This window comes from Oxyura jamaicensis, chromosome 19, assembly GCF_011077185.1.
Source record: "Oxyura jamaicensis isolate SHBP4307 breed ruddy duck chromosome 19, BPBGC_Ojam_1.0, whole genome shotgun sequence".
Lineage (NCBI taxonomy): Eukaryota > Metazoa > Chordata > Aves > Anseriformes > Anatidae > Oxyura > Oxyura jamaicensis.
Genome location: NC_048911.1, coordinates 8,021,464 through 8,042,438, shown reverse-complemented (window position 1 = coordinate 8,042,438; position 20,975 = coordinate 8,021,464). Strand labels below are relative to the sequence as shown.

The 20,975-nt window shown below is 51.6% G+C and overlaps 1 protein-coding gene across 7 annotated transcripts in view; it reads right to left on the bottom strand.

The window, feature by feature from the left end:
• The window catches only part of RPH3AL (rabphilin 3A like (without C2 domains)), a 37,357-nt gene that overhangs the window by 12,955 nt on the left and 3,427 nt on the right, over positions 1-20,975 (bottom strand). For 3 of the 7 annotated variants that reach the window (XM_035343081.1, XM_035343079.1, XM_035343082.1), the window contains exons 3-6: positions 17,040-17,148; positions 15,941-16,084; positions 13,787-13,916; positions 9,730-9,816 (exon numbers count right to left, since the gene is read on the bottom strand). In XM_035343081.1, the coding sequence (XP_035198972.1) occupies positions 9,730-9,816; positions 13,787-13,916; positions 15,941-16,084; positions 17,040-17,116 (438 nt within the window). In that variant the 5' untranslated portion in view covers positions 17,117-17,148. Of the gene's footprint in view, positions 1-1,730; positions 1,906-9,729; positions 9,817-13,786; positions 13,917-15,940; positions 16,085-17,039; positions 17,149-18,262; positions 18,568-18,597; positions 19,738-19,788; positions 19,874-20,975 lie in introns of those variants that run through there. The other 4 variants (XM_035343083.1, XM_035343084.1, XM_035343085.1 and 1 more) reach the window with 4 other exon arrangements.

Sequence of the window (20,975 nt, the reverse complement as noted above, 5' to 3'; positions counted from 1 at the left end):
TCAGGAGCAGAGCGGTGGGGTGAGACGTGGCTGGCCAAGACCTCGGGAACCCCACCGAGAGCAGACGACCAGAGCCCAGCACGTTAAATACCATCGCTCGTTCCTGAGAACACCCTGCCAAAGAAGCGGCAGGGAAGGGATGAGCGAGGGTGAGGGTGTACAAGGTGTTAGCTGGCACACGCCATCCACCACGCAGAGCTGAGCCGTGGCCCTGTCAGCCAAGGCCTTGCCAAGCTCTGCCCAGGCCCAGCCACGATTGTGCCAGCAATATCCTGGTACATCACATCCACGCTGGGAAGGGCTGCCACACACAGCACAGGGGGTTCAGATGACAAACAGCAGAAGCCCCGGCATTGGCAGGTGTAAAAGAGTTAAAACGGAGGGGTAAGACGTACAAGCGCTCAGCTTCAGGGATGAATTACAGCCAGCAGTGCCCATTGAAAGCCGTCCAGAGGACAGGCAGCCTAGCAGAGAATGACAAGGGAAGAAAGCGCCAGGAAATAAAACTATAAATTGATATTATCCCGCCCATAAAACAGCAGCCAGCCAAAAATCAGAGTACAGGGAGAAAGGCAGCTCACCACCACATCAAAGCCTACCGGCTGCACTGTCCTCCACCTGCTCCTACCAGGGCAGAAAGCACTCCCCAAAAAAAGGCTCAACAAAAATGCACGAAGAGTCTGGGCTCAACCTCTTTGACTCACAGTGTTTTCTGTATCGTGTGAATACCCCATCAATCAGCTCATTTGCTACGACAGCACCTTCCAAGCGTCTCCTGGAGGGAAGCACAACCATCTATTCTTGATCTAATTTGTCTTTAATTACAAAAGTTACAGTCAGGCTGGGAGTGCTTTCCTGGGGCCTGAAGAGAAGACTTGTAAACCCGACCCTCCTGAGCCCTCTTTATTAAAAGGTTATTTCCCCCTGCAATACGGACAAGATTCAGCTTGAAGTGGAAGAGTGTACGCTGCTGGTACACCAGAGAGGTCTTCTCCAGCTGAGGGGATCTAATAGCAAAAGATAGAACAGGAGAGAGGCCAGATCTGCTAATCCACACCAGCAAGAAGTGAAGAGAAATCAAAGCGGACCGGCAGCCGTTTTAATTCTGCAGCATCCATTCCCTGCTGTGCTAATGACCCCGAATGCTCAGCTCCTCAAGGCCGTGCTGTTTCCCCCCAGCTCGCTCCAGGCACGGCACTGGAGTGGGTGTATGAGCAGTGACGGAGAGGACAGATGGAAGAGAGGGGAGAAAAAAGCCCTACAAGGCAGCGCTGTGAATGGGATCTGATATGGCAGCGATCCAAGAAGCCACATGTGATACATCGGTCTGCTTCAATCAAGGTCTACCTCAAAGAACAAGGATGTGAGCGCTGAAGCTGATAAATCTTCAGGCTTGTCAGTGGCTCTGGCCCAGCTCTGAGCAGGGCTAAGTTAATGAACAGCTTCTCTGAGATGCATTTAAAGTACAACTCACCTGGGGTTATCCATGCTGCAAACCCCAGCACCCTCTCCAAGGCCTGGGGAGGAAGCTTCACCCTTTGCCAGCCTCACCTGGAGCATCAGGCACAAGAGGACACAGCCAGCACGGGCTTGTCCATGCCTACCAACTGCAGAAGAGCACCTCGCTTATCTTCCAGCGAGCCTCCCCTGTTAGCTGCATCCTGCTAGCAGCAGCAGAAGCCAGGCCCTTTCTCCCCACTTGCCTCCTGGCCAAGGAGCCCCCAACCAACCTTTGCCCCTGGCCCAGGTGAAGGAACGGCTGGTCCCGACGCCCTCTGCCTCCGACACGGCTGGCTCGCTCTGCCGAGGCTGCGGGTGCACCTCGGCCGGTTTGCTGCTGCTCTTCAAAGGCGTGATGTACTTGGGCAGCCCCTTGTAGAACCAGGCGCCAGACCTCTTCCAAACCTGTTGGAGACACAACCGACACTGTGGGTAAACTACTGCACCAGCTGGAGGAGCACCGAGTCCTGGCAGACCTTCCTGGGCCAGGTCCCTCAGCCTCTGTCCCTTTATCTGTGAGGGTCAAAGACCGGCAGCAGCAGGCGTACACAAAGGGTCACGCTTGGACACCCAAAACACTGCCTTGTGAGGTTCTGAGCAGCACAGCCTTGGCGTTCATTTCGTGGAGATCTTCAAACGGGTATGCTTGAGACCCCCAGAACAAGAACAACACTTAAATAACCTGAACCTGCAGCAGGAAACGGACTGAGAGCACTAAACTGTAATATCTCCTGTAAGAACGCCCTCTACTCTTCAATTTAGTTTTAATGCAGCTTATGATGAAGGAGCTCTATTAAGTATATTTAATATAAAGCCTGCTGTGAGCCAGAAGAAGGGGAGAGGATGGCAGCTCAGACAAGGAGAAATGGTTTCTAAAAACCTCATTCTTTTGTGCCTCCCAGCAGTCTAATAATGAGCTAATGAGACCATCAGGGCAAAAATAAGTTAATATAATAAAAGTATTACTTTGCATTTCATGTAACGGGATAGAAACCTTGCACTTCAGAGTGAAGGAGATCTTAAGTGTCTGTACTCCAAGTTCCCAAAGCATTTTACATGTAGTACCACCACCATGATGGCAGCGGGTGCAAATGCAGATTTCCCTAATTACAGCAATAAGCTTGCTATTTCCATCTTAACTACTGGGCTTAATCAAAGCAGAGGGCAGTGACTACACCTGGCACTCATGACAGGCTCTTCTCGTGCAGGCACAAAAAGCAGGACACCACTGTTGCCCTATCACGGGTGTGAGGAGGTCACTCTGCAGGTTGCCTGGTTCCTAATCCACAGCCATGAACGCAGAGAGCTAAAAATCTCTGTGCTCAGGGTCTTGAAGCCCAAGTGAAGGCAATCTGGGTCCAGGGGGGAGCCTGGCAGTATGTTTTTAAAGAGAAGAGCACCCAGCAGAAGACAGCAGAGCAGCACCATGACCCAGCACACATGGCAGTTACTGTAAGAGTGCAAATCAGGAGCTCGCCTGCACCACAGCAGGGTCTGGAAACCAAGAGGTGAGAGCACCCTGCAATTACTCCATTTTCCTGCTCGGTAGCAGCCCAGCAGGATGGTGAGGCTGCAAAAAGCTGGGAAGCCGTTTCCTCAAGGGGGAGAAGACTGCAGGCTTTCCTTCCACAGGGGGTGCTCGGGCAGGCAGAGCACCTGACCCAGCCTCTGACCAGCATGACCGGGCTCCCTTGTCTCAGGGAGGCACACGCCGGGTACAGTAAGCAAAAGAAGGGCTCAGAGCAGGGGCTGCTGCAGCCGGGGGGGCTGCACCCCTCAGGGTGGTCCCCTGCCGCTCGAGGGGTAGCTGGGGCACACGCAGCTCCCCCACACAAGCTGCTGGGGAGGAAGCAGCCTTTCTTTTGCAGTCATTCTCCGAACAGACCTTGCAACATCTGTAATTTAATTTGAAGCACTGAAGAGACCTATTATCTTCAGGCGAAGTACAATTTAGGCAGACCATAAAACCAATCAGACACAGCAAGGACTGCGGTAAGAACAGGCTGGTCACCCCCAGGTTTCTCCCATTACCCCCAAAGTGAGCCCAGTGAGAGAAAGAGTTAAACAATATAATGCACCCAGCCCTGGTGTGGTAATACCGATAGAAAATTGATGCTATGCATACATATTCACTTCAAATGGGTGCCTCTAATAGAGTTTGCTCTCACTGCAGCAGTACCGAAGTTGTTTTGAGACCAGTTCTAAAATTGCTGCAGCTGCAGGGGAGATGTTCTCCCCTGGAATAATTCCGTACATCCGCTCCCCCCAAGTTACCGGCGCACTCCATCCAAAACGACCCCCGGTTCACGTTCTGTTCTGCACTTGGGCACGCAGGTTGGCTTTAGCATCCCCCGCACCAAAATGGATCGATGCTGCTGACTGCTCGCCATGCTAGTTTCATTGATTGCAAGTGGCCCGCCAGCAAAGTTCCTGCTTGATTTTAAATTAATAAATCTATAACAGCGCTTCACAGATAAAACTCCCGCTTATTAGCAGGAGTTCACTCTTTCCAAGAAGAAGAGTTTTGCTCCCACCAGACCTGTTAGCACATTAGGAGAAGCCCTGCCCCAGAGCAGCCTGAGTTTGGGTGGAACTGGGATCTCATCAGAGAGCAACAGCCAGCCACTTCCAGCTCCTTGCAAAAAAATAAAATAAAAATTAAGAAAAATCCACCCACTTTTAAACAACATTCAGCATCCTCTGCTCTGAGAATGCTTGACAGAATAAAGATCAGCACCAGCGCTACCCCAGACCAGGATTCTGAAGCCCGGTGCCTGGGAGGAACTTGCTGCTGTGGCTCAGGAGCAGTCCTGCTGCTGCTCTCCACCAGCCCAGCAAAACACAGCAGAAATCCATGCCAAATATTGACTTCCTTCAGGCTCCTGTCCTTCTGCCTCCCCTGACACCTCATCTACCTGAAGGCAAAGCAGAGGAGGACGTGGGGGAGAGGAGATACTTGAGAAAGAGGCTCCTCTTTTTAATATTTGAGCCAATCTAATGGCTGTGGCCATGACAAGTCAAGAGCGCTCAATGCATTCTGTAACCCTGACAATATCCCTATTAAAATTGCAACAAGCCACCAGTACAAACACAGGATGAGACTGTGTTCAGCCAGCAGCAGATGCGTATTTTATCCAGCACATTCAAGCACAGCCTGTTAACGTGACCTAACGGAAAATCACGGGGCCCAGGTGAAACACATTACTGCTCAGGCTTCTCTCTCCTCTTCCCCCCCTCTCTGAGCACAGAAGTGCCAAAACAAGCTCCTAATCAGAGACAACATTAGGACTCGCTGACTGAGAGAGAGGAATCGCAACGAGCACTCGTTGCTAACAGGAGTTAGCATCACCGAGCCATGAGTTCCCCAGACAGAGCACCTTGGAAAGCTGCTTCCTGCAGAGCCGAACTCTGCTCTGCCCTCCGCTGCTCGCCACGCAGCAGCTGTACTTATTCTGCAGCCCAGGTTGGGCTGTGTAAGAAGAAAACAGCCACCTTCCGCTTCCCGTGCCAGCACAAGCGCTATCAGCTCAATCCCCCAGCCTCAGGGAGCAAGTTCTCATGGGCTCGATGCTTGGTGAAGAGAAAGGCACCCGCAAAGGCAGCTTCTCCGAGGGGACTTTGTTGCCATTGCCCTCACGCAGCACATGCCCACACGCTCACTTTGTCCCAGCTCCACGCCGCGGCTCTGGCACGCTGCAAACCACTGGCTGGGAAAAAGAGCGAGCGCTCCTCGGCTTCGTTATTTGCATTCATCTGCTTTTCCGTAACACAGAGATTTCCAATTACATTATTTACAGCAATCTGTTGTCAACTCCCACATTCAGCACTTGAAGATGAAGAAAATTAAAAGGCAGTGAAATTGCTGTTCGGAGCTTTGTTTCCGGAATAGCAAAATGCATTGCACCTCTGACCCCAACGTTTCTCAAGCTGCAGTGGCTGCCAGCCTTCAACGATTTATCATTCCCCTCTCAATCAGGCCTCTTTTTTTCCTGTGGCTCTATTCTAGAGGACACTATTTTGAGTCTAACCGCTTGCTACCACCCCCCAAAATGATATGGTAGGCTATTGATGAGTCCTCTGAATTGCAAACAGGTGCACATCACTTCGATTCAATCCAGAGTCACCCAAAATAAACACTCCCCTCCATCAGCACGGTATTTTTGCCAGGAAATCATCATGCCAGGCAGGAATAACCCTGGGCTATGCTGGTTTATAATGTTCAAAATGGCACGAGAGTACATGCGAAAAGGGAAGCCCTGGGGGCAAAAAAAAAAAAAAAAAAAGGGAGGAGACAATTCCATTCTTCCAGCGTGGTAATCTTCTTCCTCTGCATGGTTTATTTTGATAAACCAAGAAACGCAGCCAGCCATGAAAATGTCATTTAGCGGAGAAGAAATTAAAGGGAAAGTGAAGCAGAGGGGGCAAATTAAAACTTTAGCAGGTCCCTGATAGCTGACATGCTCTTTCACGTTCGATGGGGTTTAAAAAAAGCTATTTATCTCCCCCCACCCTACTTTAACTGTTTTCATTATCACTACAGTTTTGGATGTGTCAATTCAAATGTAAATGTGCATGAACGCTTCCAAGAGGATTTTAATTACGATGATAGCATCGCTAATTATGGATATAAAATATATATATATATATATATAAACTGGTAATTCATGAAGGTGCTTTGCACAACCTGGTGGTATCAGTCAAAACAAGACTGTACAGAGAGTTCCATGGGCGGGCAGGGATCAGACACAACGCTGCAGGGCAGAAGGTGACGACCAACTTCAGCCACACGCCACTGATTCAAGGTGGGCATTGCTGCCCAAGCTGTCCCCCTGCTCACGTGCCCTGCCAGAGGCCTGGCAGCAGGGAATCGTTCCTGCTGCATACGTGTCGCTACAAACCCGTGGCCAACGTTTGCTGCAGTCAGGGATCAGCCTCCCCAGTCATGCCATGGGATGTCATGTACATGCACTATGAGGCCTGCTCCTGGGAGGATCAGCCCACTGGCCCTCCATGTTCAGTCTCCGGGAAGGCCACGCGAGATGCCAAGCTGAGGAAGGCAGTGCAGTACATTGGGGAGGGAAAAAGGAAGGTTCTTGCCCTTGAAAGTAAACGTGAACTTGACTGAATTTGCTCCTAGCCTCACTTGCATGAGCAATAAAAAAAAATCCACACCTGCTTTAACTCCACCACACTCAGATGTTGCAAAGCAAGATGTCCACAAAGCTAGAAGAACAAAAGGTTTTTCTCAATAGATGCCTCTGTAAAGAGATGGGACAAGTGCTATCTCCAAAAGGCCAGTCCTGGCTTAGAGCAGACCGGGTCCATCGTATTTCAGTAGGAAGAGATGCACTTACCATGCAGGGGTGTCTGCTGTTTCACGGGGATGTTCCCTTTGCCAGGAGGAGCACCCAGACTCTGTCAGGTCCCAGACATATTTCAGTACCATACTTTCCTCCTACCAGATCTCTGGCAGCTCGGAGACCCCCACCCTGCATGCACACAGCACACTGGGCAGCCCCCAGTGTTGCCAAACATGCTGCTTTGCTTCTGGATTCCTGGGACGCAAGCAGCAGGCAGAATCCATTAATCACCTCCACTCTCCAGAAATAAGACAGTGTCAGAGCAACTTGCTGCTCATTGCTATGCAGCACAGCCTTCCCAGCGGAGGTTTTCAAGGAAACAGAAAGCAGCAAAGAACACTTCTGAGTGGCTGAGGCTGGGATTCCCGATGGGATCTGTGGGCATCAAGCATTCAACCTCCACCGAAAAACTGATGTAAACAATAGCTTACTCCTTGGTCTTCATTTTGACCTAGGCACACGTGGATGATTTAGTCATGACTGAAGCCAGCACTGATTTTGTCCACACAGCAAAGGAGCAAAGAAGGTTACCACACCACTACATTTTCACTAAAATTTCAAGCTTACGGGGGTAAATAACACCAAGGAGGATGGAGGTTTGAGAGCTTTAGCATGTGTGCACGATGCTGGCAAACATGCTGTTAGCCAGTATATGTGAATGTCCAACCCCACCACGCTGGCTTTACATCCCGGTGGGCCACAAGACTCACTTGCTCACTCAGTGCATAGCAGGGGCTAAATGGGACAATTACAGTCCCAGGCTCTTGTCCCAGCCAGATGACACTCATTAACTCCAGCCAATATCATTTAGTCCACCCAGGTTTCTGAATGACCTCCCTATCTCACTTCACTGCCTGGCAGTCTCTCGGTAACAGAGTTGAGAGCTTCATAAATATCATGCCCAAATAGCTAGGGCAGTGGTTCAGAAAATTACAGATTGCAAACACGGCCCTGATGCAGCAGGAATCACCTACCTTGGAAACATCACATCTCATCACACCTGCTGGGGGCTCACGTCTCTTCCTGGCAGGGAACACCACACCAATTACTGCCACCTCCACGCGGGACCAGCATCAAGCACTCACCCACGAGAGCTGGGCAACGCCAGGGCCCTGAGCACAGCCCTGCAAGCTGGGAGGCACTGTCTGAGCTCTGTGGCCTGGGACAAGCCTGCTTTAAGCATGCACTTCATTAGCATGGGCTAAAGGAGAACCTTGCTCGTTGCCGTGCTGTGCATTGAGAAGGGGTGAGAAGAAAGATAAGTGGCTGCTGGTGATGTTACTGCATCAACAACACAAAGGGTTTTGGAGGGTTCCTGAAGTTTCCAGTCTGGATTCCAGGAAACAAAACTGGGCCAGTACCTACACACCACGTACATCTCTGGTCAGAGCACCAGCACCACCACAAGCAGGAAGGGAGGCAGACCTGAACTGAGCTTTAAAAGAATCAAGAAAATATAAAGATGAAGTTTAGGGTTGCGAGGTAAGATGAGGCTATTTCTTAGGTAGTCTCCGAGGGAAAGTTTCATCCATTTTCATTAGAGAAGCACGTCGGCCGTATCTCAGGTTTCACGGAGAGAGCGATCTCTGAAGGTTACCGATCCCCCAGACACTGACCGCACGTAACACTGACTGGACAGGTTAATGTTCTTCTCTGTCCAGTGACCATGGCTCCTCATTATTTTTATAAGAAATTGAAAAGAAAAAAAAAGTGATTATACATCAGGGGATGAGAAAAAAATACAAGAAGAGCAGAAAAAAGAAATGAAGTCAATTTCAGCCCCATGCCCATCTCCCCACAGAACACAGAAACTGCCTTGACCTGCCACATTCTCTACTCTGGGACTGCCATCTGGATTTCAAAACACCTGGATGATTCAGTGCACCAAATTATTAGCAATAGCCAGAGAGCTGGAAGGCTCTCTGCCTGCCCTAGTCACATTGCCACTCAAAAATTAAAGACAGCATCCATCATCTTACCCGAACTTTGCAAGTACTCGCACACAGATAATCCCCTCCTACTTAAAAGCCAAGCAACGCTAAATCTCCACCACTGATACAAAAATATTCACCATCACAAACACCTGCAGAAACGCTCTCACTGCACTTCAAAAATTGACGGATCCAGCAGAGCACCCAGGTTTCACAGTTGGTTGCAGTGGTCGGGAATAGCTGCACTGGATTGACGTTCAAGGACCACGAGCAAAAGCTCAAAATAAATTGATGGGAACAAGTGAAAGTCCCTCTGTAATCACTGAACAAATTCACTGGCTTCACGGCACAGCAGCGAGCCTGAAGTTGGTGGATGCTGGCTGGCAGACAAGAACTGAGGCAGGCCATTACTTTTTTTGCAGTGTAAAGTCAAGGATAAAGGGTATAAAAATTTAGAGACCTGCATCAGAAGTCTCACACGCTGGCAAGTTACGGGATTTGACAGGCAGGGGGAGGGGGGAACAGAGTTAAAAGCTGCAATCCTGGTTATTTTTAGAGGGACAAATACTGAAGCTAGGCTATAGATCTCTCGAGCTGTATTAAAGAACCAGCGTTAGCCAAGCTTATTTGCCACAGAGCTAGGAGGAAAACAGCAGAAAAAGGTAACAGTCTCCTTATAACCATAGCTAGAAGAGAAAAAAATAATAATAATAATAATACAGGCTGGAGGGGCTGGTGTTTTTTTTTCCCCTCCATCCCATCACAAACCAAAGCTGTCACCATTGTGTGTATCAGCTGAGCCTGCCAAGCCTCCCAAACCCTATCCAAACCTCCCGACCCCATACCCAGGCAGAGGGACGAGCCCATGCACACTCAGCACAGACTTAGGGCGGGTGGCTGGGTGCTGTTGAGCCCTTCTCTCCACAGTCAAATTTTACCTCTCTCTGCTCGCTGCAGATCTTGCACAACCAAAGGGGGCGTTTCTGGGTTCCAAAGGTTTCTATGCCACATTTGGTGCAAACTTTCTGAAACAAGGAGAGAAAAGAAAAGGGTGGTGTGAGCAGCTCCCCACAGCCATACAGCCCCCAGAAGAGACAAGGCTGAGAAGCATCTGTCCCAACAGTTCTGGTTTGCTTTCCTTAAAAATATTAAACATGGCACAATTCTTTTATTTATCCCAGAGATACGCTGATCCTAAGAAGCTGCTTCAGGTCTATAAGGATGTTAAGACAAAGGCAAATCTACAGCATGATCCCTGACTCCAGGGTGACGAGAGAACTGGACAGCACAGATCAAGCCACACAACAAATAGGTATTTCTGGAGTGTTTTTTTTTTTATTATTATTATTATTCTAAATCCTAAAACCCAGTCACCGTGGCACAGAAAGCAGCTGTAACCAAGCACAAAACGAGTGCGAGTGTGTGCAGGACTGTAAATCCTCTCCTCCCTTCCCTCGCACACGTCGTCTGAAACCCCACGGCTTCCCCTCCATTTCAGCGAGCGCTTGGCAGCTATTGATTTGTGGCTGCTTAGGGAGCGGGCACGACCGTGCCTACGTGCACGTTTCCTGAGCAGAATGCTTGATAGCACCACACGGCATCTATCCCTGCACGAGGGAGCTTCCACGTCTCCGCTGGCATTACAAGCCATTTACTACCCGAATCGCCTAATATTATATAATGAAGCTGATGGGTATCAGCCTTGGCTTGCAGTTGAATGAGAAATGGGATGAATGCTTTGATCCTCACAGAGCAAAAGCCACTCACAAGAGGGCCCTGGAGAGCAAAACCTTGCTTAGGGAGACAATTTCCTCTCCACAGCGGGGTTTCACCCATCTCCCCACTGAGGCTGCTCCCCCCTCTAAGCCAGGAGCTCTGCTCTGCGGGACGGAGGCTCAGTGCTCACTCAGCCCTCAGTGCCCACGCTCGGAGGAAGCAAGCAGCAAAAAGACAGTACCTGAGGAATGGCTTCACTGCATGAGCAAACACACCCGAATATTTCGGTCAGTGCAGCCCAGAGGCAGAGCTCTCAGTTCTGCTAACAGCTCAACAGATGGCTTTTGCTCTGTCTGCATCCCAACGGGTACTTTAATGGTGTTTCGGCTGGGATGCCTACAGTTTTTTAGAAATAAGGAACAACCTGTTTGGTCTGCTGCATATCGATATTCAAGATGGTGCTACCCAAGCCAAGAGGGACTGCAGATACAAGCAGCAGGTAGTACCGCAGTTCAAAGCGCCTTCTGAAATACCCCCAAATTCTCTCTTTCTGAGACCAAAACCTGAGGGAGGAACTCGGTGGTAAATACCCTCAAAGCTCCCAATCCCCACATATAGCACATTCAAACACTCCCCCTAGTGGAAGTTTCCCAACAATTTTACTCCCAGCCATAAATTTTGAAAGCTCCAACACAAAACAAGGCTCTCTTCCTCCCCTTCTCTGCAGACTAGCTGGGAAACTGAGCATCACCCACAACCCCTCAGAAGACATAAAAATCAAGGATGCTAAACACAGCCCTGTTCTTCATTAAATACAAGACAAAGCACTTTCTTCTCCTACTTCTATTTCACCTTTTATACATGATCCTGATACCCTCTGCATGGTAAATTGCACATTATGCGTCGTCTAACTACTGCTGTTGTTAACACGTCTGTACTTGCATAAATCTTTGTCTTGCCATAATGCATTTATTTCTAAGATAATAAAAACTAATATTAAAATCATTCTTCATTTTGACCTATAAATGCTAAAACAGAAAGTGGCACTTAGAAAATCCATCAGGCTCCAAGAGCTATAGAGCCTCTATTCAGCAGAAGGGACTTGCAGAAGGAAAGTCCTCTGCTACATTTCAGATGTATCATTACAGCAATCCCTGTTAATGAGCTAAAAGGGCCACAATGACTTTCCAATGAGATGGTAACAGAGCAAAGCTAGCAAGAAAAATATGAACTTTAAAAACCCATAATTCCCTGACAAGGCATTGCTTATCGCATTCAACGCTGCACAAGTGAGGGATATCCCTGGGGACAAGCTTAAAGTAACAGCCCCCTCTGTGTGCTCTGCTGAAGGATCAACTGTTTTTGGGTTCACACCACTGCATTACAAAGCAGGAAGGGGAAAAGCCCAGGGCGCCCACTCAGCATTGCCCTGAGCTCGCACATGGCTGAGAAGTGCAGCCCAGCTGAAAGCAGCTGCAAAACGCACACTGGGAAAAACAGGATCTCACCTTAAATCAACTTTGATGTGAATCCTCCTGAACTGTCCAACAGACTAAAAAGAGAATAACGAAAAAAAAACCCTACCCCAAAACCAACTAAACAAACCTAAAAAGAACCAGCCCTTCTTTGGGGCTTTCTGGTTACAGCTCCCCAGGAGCCTCAGGCACACACAGCCAATAGCTCTGGGGGTTACTTCTGCAACTGCAAAGGGGCAGAGCAGGGAAGGGCCTGCACCAGCTTTGCCTCCATGTGCTAGTGTACGGGGCTTGCAGGAAGGAGGTTAGGAAGTGCTGCAGCACCGTGACCTAGCTGGCTTCAGACAAGGTGAGAGCAGAATCGCCAGGGGAAGGAGGCATGAATACAGCACATCCTGTTATTCTGCATGCTTGAAATGCAGGAAACAGCTAGCCGCCTCCTGTCTGCCAAGCAGCCCTTTATTGTCCAAGCACATGTCTGCACAGAGCCTGTGCTCCCCTCCAAGAGAGTTGCCCTGCAGCTCCCCTTTAAGCCAGACCCTTCAGATACTTCCCAGTATCTTCCTGCTGCTTCCTTTCCCAGCCCTTCCTAGAAGAGCTTTCCTCTGGCTGAGGACCCAGGGGTTCAGAAATGTGCATTTACCTCCCCAGTCACTGCCTTACCAGTGATCCCTTGCATAACCCCTTGGTTGAGCTGCTTCTGGAAACAGGAGCTGGTGGAGAAGCTCACCGCACAAAGGCAGCGCTGCTCACGGCAGCTCCCTGAGCACGGTGGAGGGGTGCTGGGCCCTCGGTGCTGCCCACGAGACCCGCAGCCCACCAACTCCACCAGTGCCAGCACAGAAGGTCCTCCATCGTGGCCTGCACAGAGCTGCCAACACACACCCCTGCGTGGTAAAGGAGCGGGATTTACTCAGTGCTGCCCTGTGGGACTCCATGGGACAGCTCCGCAGTGACGGGGTGGGTGGCACCAGCAAGTGTCCCCTTGGCTCTGGTGCCCACCAGGGACACCAGGCTGCTCCCTGACACCAGGAAGTCAGGAACACTCCTGCACCCACCGGGTACCCTCACCTCTCCCCAGGCAGCGCTCTGAGGTGAAGCCACTCACACAGACACCTCCCCAGGGAAGGATGGGCTTCAAGTGCAGGAGAAGCAGCCTCCCAGCAGAGGGAGGATAAGGTGGTTGCCTTGGAGATCCTCATCTCCGCAGCAATGCAGTTTAACCCCTGCTTGTCGGGGAGCCCAGACAAGCAGTAATCATCCCACAGGGATGTCGGACATTATGTAGGGCCTACACGTTATGTAGGTCTCCCTGCACACCTGTGCTCCCTTCCAAGCAGCACCTGTGATGTGCTGCCAACGACACGCAGAGTCACTGATGCACAGGGTAATTTCTCCGTCATCAAGGCTGGGAACCTTACACTGGTTTGGGACTTAAAGATGGGTTTGAGCCCTCTGTAGAAACACGTTACTGGAAGGTCTAAGGGCAGACCTTGCAGGAAGGAGCAGTAAAGCACACAGACACTTCTGTAGGTGCCTCTGACGGACATACATTTCTGCCCTGTCTCTGGAACCCCAGTATATACCAGGCTGACACACACCGTCTCAGCACTAAGTGCAGTTTGGGCACTTTAGGATCACAAGGAATAAGGTAAAATGAGAAAACCCTATGGCTTGACAGCACCAACCCAGTCAAGCAGGGCTAAGTTAACTCTACAGAGTGATCTACCTTCTGAGAGCCCCGGTGGCCTTGCCTGGGCAGATCTGCTACCAGGAGCAGGCAGGAACCCCTGTGCAAACCCACCTTTTTGCAGTCCTGACAGAAGACCGAGGTGCTCCCCAGCAGCCCGAGCAGCTCCCCGCAGAGCAAACACTGGGAGAGGCCGTTTCCCATTGCATTCTTTCTCATGTTCTCCAGCCGCTCCACCAGGCGCCTGCAGGGAACAAGGCCAGGCAGAGGTCAGAGCAGGTCCTTGGGCACTGCAGAACAGCTCTGTGGCAATCTCAGATCCAAGGGAAGAAGCTGTGCTAAAAACCTGCAGGTGTGTGCTCCAGGCTCAGCCTACCTGCGCCTCTCCTGTGCAGTTCAGAGCCCCTTGCTGGGACCGTAGGTACTCTCACTTCAGTCTCTGCACTCAGTGTTTCCTATTAGCTGGCTCTTGGTCTTCAGGGAATAAAACCCTTCTAAGTCCATCTACTGGTGCTCACCGAGCCCAGGATAAGCTCAGCTGGGAGCACCGCTGGCAGGCACAGCTCAGCCAGTGGGTGCAGTGCAGGCGGCTCACAACAAAGGCACCCAGCACCCTTCAGGAGGTCAGTGCCACCTTGGCAGCACAGCCTCAGCACAATGATTTCCTACCTGGGGAGCAGGAAAAGGGTTCAGTGCTCAGATCAGGGCAAGTCAGCCCACGGAAAGGGCAGAGGAGTTAAGACAGTTAGACCTGCCAAGCCCTGCTCTGTTTCCACATGCACTCCCTGAAAGCAGCACTGCAGGCATGCGACTTACATCTCATTAGAAGCAGGAAGGCCAGACCGAAGCCATCAGACCAAAATGAGCCTGGCTACGGTACAAGAATGCCAGCAACTTCCCCCTGCTTCGTTCGACAGCCTGCTTGGAAGACAGGAAGCACATATGTATGCGCAACGTCCACAGCAGCAGGACCACGGAAGGGAAGGAAGGAGGGATAAGCGAGTCGGATGGAAGATGCGGAGGGCATGCAGAGCGAGGCTGCTGTCGTGAGATCGCTGCGAGGCCATTGTCAGGCATCATTTGTCGATGAGGAGGATGACAAACAGCCAGCCCATTTCTCAGAGGCAGCAACCAGCCGCAGCCACGCGGCTCGGTCCTGTTATCGTCGCATCCCCCTTCTCATTAGAGCTAATGTCCCACCAGCCAAGCCCCGCGCTGCGAGGCCGGCAAGGTCTATTTGGAAGAGGCACTGCCCGCGGTGACGAGGACAGCCAGGCTGAGCCATCGTTACCGGATTTATGATCCTTGACTTCAGCACAAGAGAACCCCCTGGAGTTAACACAGGCATTTCGGAGAACGCTTCAGCAGGGGCACAGCGAGGCTATCACTGTGCACAGCTACACCAGCACAGGAACTTTCTGACTCGGGGTCACCGGCTGCTTCCAGGGCTGCTGGGGTCTCCCACGCAGCACACAAACATCACTGCTTGTTCTCGTCTGCACTAACATGCACAGCACAGGGACAGAGCTGAAAGCAGTGGAATGAAGCTGGATCTGCTGGGCATGGGCTGGGAGCCACTGAGGCTTCCTGCCTGGCAAGCATAAACCCTGCTGGGAAGTGCTGCAGGACAGCCAAACTCCCCTGCTTGAAAGACCGTCAGCGCAGGTCAAGCACAGACGCAGCTGAGGCCAGATCTCCAGCAGGACTGAAAGCAAATAGAAATCTGCAGCAGCAAAAAGGAGAAGGACGCCTGTAAATCAAATAATTCAAGCTAACAAACCCCATCCAGAGAACTCAGCCAAGTAGAACACAAACCCATTCACTGCTCCAGGCAAAATCCCAGGGGGCTGCTGTGGACAAGGGAAAACCTATCAGCGCTGCCAGGAATGGTCTCTGAGCCGTGCCGTCCACCAGCAGTGGGTGCAGCTGCACAGCTTGGCGTCTCCCCAAGCCTCTTCCAGAGCCACTGGGGCAACTGCCTTAGCACAGCCTGCATTTACCAGGGTCTTTGTCAGTGGCTGCAACCACAGAAGTCCCAAGGCTCAAAGAAGGCATGAGAAAGGCCTGCGACGTGGGAAGAAGGAAAAAACTAAATCACGTCCTTCCCAACGTCCATCACCTCCAAACAAGCAACAAGGGAGGGGAAAAGAACTGACCTAAGGGATGCTCTGACTGATGGAGGCTGAGCTCAGGCAGCCAGGACAGCCACTTCTCCATCTGTGCTGACCTTTTCCTCTGAAGGAAGGGGACAAATGAACGTGACTGTACCCTATGCGCTGCTGCTCGACGACGTCCAATTTCTCTGCCTTGCGGATGACTTCCAGAATGACCTCGAGTTCCTGCGGGCTCAGAGCCTGCATCTTCCTCTGCTTCTCCGTCTGGAACGTGTGCACTGACCAGCCCGTCTGCAGCCTGCGGGAAGGGGTGGAGGGAGGAATTAAGTTGTGAAAGGAAAGAAACCTCCTCCATCCAGATCCCATGTTCCTAAGGGCGCACAAATCACCAGGCATACCTGGAAATAAACAGAAATTTGGAAACTTCCTCCCTTGGTCTACCCCAGGCTGGCAGGAACACTGTGGCAAGCCACTTCCCTCGGTGCCTGTGTAGAACAGCTGACATTTCTCCTCAGCTCGCTTGGGGACAGGAGGGAGCTTTCACAGCTCAATTAATTACCATTCAGTAGGGGTTTGGAGGTCACTGGATAAAGTCACGCTTGCCAGCAGAATCCAGGGCACAATCAGGCACAGCTGCTTTAATGAGGCTTTCAGGTGAAGGCAGGAGAAGTGGCAGTGGCACGCACCGCTCCCACTCAGCCAGTGCCCTCCCTCTGACACTGGGAGATCCCATATTTTCTAAGAGCCTGGAGCAGGCTGACCCCAGAGGTTCAGCCAGGAACAGAGGTGGCAGGGACTGCCAGAGAAGGAAAACATCCAAGAAACAAATGCAATTCCAGCGCTTGACTCACCTCCGTCCCCTTATCTTTAGGTCATGCAGTAATTGAACTTCAGTGGAAAATGAGATCAAATGACAAGTTCCTAAAACAAAGGAGCTCTGGCAGCTGGGGGATGCTCTCAATTATATATAGGGTGGTGCAGAGATACAGCCTGCCTCCAAGCCCTTCCTCTCGTCCCAGGAAGGGCTGGTGGGACAGACTGATGGACTCCCAGAGGCACCAGCAGCACCACATGCTCCCCTGCAGCCTGGCAGCTCTGTGCAGCAGATGAGCACCGAGCGCCAGCTTAGCAGGCTTCTGCTCGGTCCACGCAGCTCACCCCAAGGGTGCAGAGGGGTTTGTGTGACAGGCTGCAGATGAGGCCAGTGCCCCACACCACTAATTGGAGGCTGGAAGGAGAGGAGGGAGACTCACTTGGCACGCAGAGCCAGCTGCCGGTCATTGGGGCACACCCACTGGCCCGTCCCGCTGCCAAAAATCGTGTCGGCCATGGCACCGGGCTGGGAGGAGGCAGGGGTCACACCTGTAAGAAGCAAGCACCAGCATGAAGCACAGCAGGGAAGCCCAGGGCAGCGCCTGGCACAGCCCCACCAGTTGTCCCCAAGGGATGCTCTTCCCAGCGAACACGACGGAGGTAATCTGCCAGCGTCACGCTCGCTAGAAGCAGACTGACTCGCACCCACAGACAGCAATAAAAACATACCATCATCCTCATGAAATATAAGCCAATAAATACCTTCTGAAACTACATTAAGACAAGGCTGGAAGTTTAGATTTTACGGCGCTGAAAAAAGGCCGCAGACTCTTTTTCGGTTCCATCGTAATTTTTCATTTCCAACCAGAGAAAAGTGTTGTTGGCAAGAACAGTCTCTGCCCCATCACCTCTGGAGCCCTAGTGCTGCAGAACTGACAGAGAAAGCCACTCTAAAGGATGCAAAGAAGCTACAGTTGCTGGGTTTTTACCTCTTAATGGGGTAACAAACAAAAGCCCACGCGACAATCAGAATGAATAGTGGCAAGTCACTTCGTTCATTAAAACTGCCTCCATAATAGCCTGATATTTATAACTACAGCCTACAACAGCAGCTTGTTTGCATTCGCTGATGTTTAAGACAGCACCTCTTTCAGCAGATCTCCTACTGGGGCTCCTGTAACCAGCACGGTCACACCAGTGATCCCCCGCGTTCGGTGACAGCTTCACCGTGAGCCGCCTGGCAAAGGCAGCCAGAGCCGACTGCCACACACTCACGAGAGAAACGCGTCCCCAGAAGGGACAGTCTCAGCCCTGCCAGCGGCTCAAACGAACAGGAAGCACCAAGGGACAGAAGCAGCCAAAAGATTTCAGCAGAGGCAAACCCAGTCTTGATGTACCGAGCTTTCTTCCAGCTGGATTTGCTCTCCAGCAGAGCAAGTGTCTCATGAGCCTTAATGCATAAATTTCTAGGTATTAATACTTACCTTTCCCAGAACAGACATTTGCCAGCTTTGAAACCATACCTGCTGGGCAGAGATAACGTGCTTAATGCTGTTTGGCAAACACAAATCAGATACAATAGCAGGCAAGTTCTATCACCTGCCAACAGTGCAGTAATTCCCAAGAAAACACATGTTGCAGTCTCAATTCACAGCACACTTACCCCGGTGCTGCGGTTCAGCGTGCTGCACCTCCGCCTGCTATCTGCTGCTGACACACAGAACCTCCTGCTTCTCTGCCAGGCACAGAGGCTTCGCAAGCTGCACGGCCTTGGCCCTTTTATACTCGGGCAGCTTGTGCAAATCGATCTCTCCCTGCACTGAGCTCACATGTGCCGCACTCACCCCCAGCGCAGCAACGCTGACCCGGGCTGCAGCACTGGCAGCTATCCCCTGCCAAACCCACGTCAGCCTCCAGCCAGGGCGGCTGCAAGCCACAACCCAGCAGCCTCCTCTCTGGCCATCCAGCTTCTGGAGAGCCTGAAAACCCAGCTCTTATACCAGGCAGGAGGAGGAGGAATTCCTGGCGAGGCACAGACTCCTTTCAGTGCAGGGGACAGCTGTGTAAAACAGGTGAAGGCTCCAACAGCTTCACGCAACGCCCAGCAGCATGGTCTGACTACAGCAACGCGAGGCAGGGAGGAGATGGGATGCTGCAGGAAGGTTCAGCAGAGAAAGAGGTCAGGGCAGGAAGGACAGACAGAGTTGTCACACAGTTTTTTAAACCTTTACTACATCAGCTAACGGGACCACTCTTAAAAGGTGTCATCCCTAGATGAAACCCTTGAACCCCGGCATCTTCTATTCACCAGATACTTTCCTTGCTTTCACACACGCCTGCGTTTCCATTTCGTACCAGAACACCTCCTGCTCTTGTCAGCCCCTTCGTGATCTCAGGCGGGGACACGCAGTCCCCGCACGTCCCACCGCAGCTCACGCACCTGGGAGCAGTCGAGCAGAGGAACACAGAGGCTCCCGCCCCCAGGCCAGTGTTAGAGGCAGAGAGAAGCTAAAATTTCACACAGCACAGCCGACCCAGGATTTTTCAGAGATTTTCCAAGCCTGGGATGCGTTGTTACAGGATTATATGCACATTTACCCCCCACACAAATGCATATATTAAATTACTCCTCAGCTGTACCACATTCTCCTCCCTCCCACTCACGCACACCTGAAGAAAAGCACAGCCCACGCAACTGAAGGCCACTGGCAAGGCTGAATGCATGCAACCAGACCGACGTGACCAGCACTTGGCAACTGTGGGATGTTTATCCTAAAACCCAGAGCTGGAAATCTGCCCCACAGCGTGGCCAGGGCAGGAGTTTGCTTTGCCAGCAGCTGTGCCTTCAGGGTGGACAGCAGTGCCAAATCCATCCACCCCTCCTCTGCAGAGCTTTATCTGCTCTAACAGAGCTGAAGGCAAGTCAGAGTAGAGCACATCAGCTAAGCATTTTTCTCAGGAGAGACCTAACCACATTCTCCAGCCTCATACCACTGTGCGCTTTTCTCAGCATGACTGAACAAAAACAAGCAATGTCATGCTCTTTTGCCTCTTGTTACTGAGCATACGCTTTCTGTTCTCCACCATTCCCTGAGCAGCATCTGCAAAGAGAGAGGGAAAACAAAACAGCCTGGAGATCCATCATATCCCCAAGCAGTCTTCAGAGAGATTATTCCCTAAAATATTTACAGGAGCATTTTCTTTCAGCAGCAGCGAGTATGTGCTGCTCCCTCTGATGCACCCTGGCATTGCAGACGGCGTTGCACCTTTGCCTCTGGAAAAAGATCAGGGTGGTTTGACACAGGTACCTCAGAAAAGGCAACGAGAACACCATGGGACTGCAGGCCACCGTCTGCTGGGGTGGAAACGGGAGCACTAACAGCGCTGGAGGGAAAGGAACATCTTGCACGGCCCTAGGACTGATGGCAGAGAAAGGGTACCAGGAAGACATGAAGCACCCTCCCTCTTATCTCTGTACAGGACAAGAAGTACGGGGAAATCAGCTTCATCAGAAACACCGAGATAGCAAAACCCCGGCAGGCTGAGGAGTCATTTCTGTGGGCTGTGGTGAAATAAACAGCCCCCTCTCAGCCAGCCCTCACTGCGTTACCCTTCAGAAACGCTGCAGTCAGCACCCACCTCCCCGAACATCCCCTCCCTGTCCTCCTCTCCTCTCCCCAAGGCAGGGAGCAGGGAAGCAGCCGGTCTCCAGCAGCGAGAGCAGGAGAAATCCACAGCTTGGCACTGCTGCAAGTACACCGCATACAGAATAGAGGGGCAGCACAGGCACTGAGCGGTACGGACAGAAACCTTCCTGCTCCACCATTCTGCCTTTTACTCGAATTAAGAATTACGAGGGAGCCCTTGTCTTGCCGGTACAAAATGACCTGCTTTAACAACCCTCCACCTGTTCGTTCCTTTCCTGCGATGGAGGAAGCCATGTGAAACAAAACCTCATTAAAACCGAGTCCACCTGGCTGCGCTCGGCGGAGGAGCGGTGGGGAGCGTGGTGGGGAAGGAGCGCTGCCCCGCCGTGAGCCAGAAGCGGCCCGGGGATGTGTAGCTGAGTTCATCTCTGCCTGCAGCTCTCACGGAGAGCTGCTTCTGCTGTCTCTGTGACGAGACCTGGACCAGCCAGAGAACAAGGTGTCTGGCAGCAGGACCTCAGTCTGCAAGGGGAAATCTTCTGGCAAGGTCTGAGCGGAGGGAAAAGCAGCAGGGTCACGCTGGTGGCTTGGTCCTGCAGCCCTGCATGGTGACTGCAAGGCAGTGAAGGAGGAGGCCTTTCCCCTGGGCAGCCCCACTGAAGAAGGCGGTACTGCAGACCCAGCCCTGTCAAAGCACTTCAGGCCCTTCTGAGAAAACCGGCACAAACG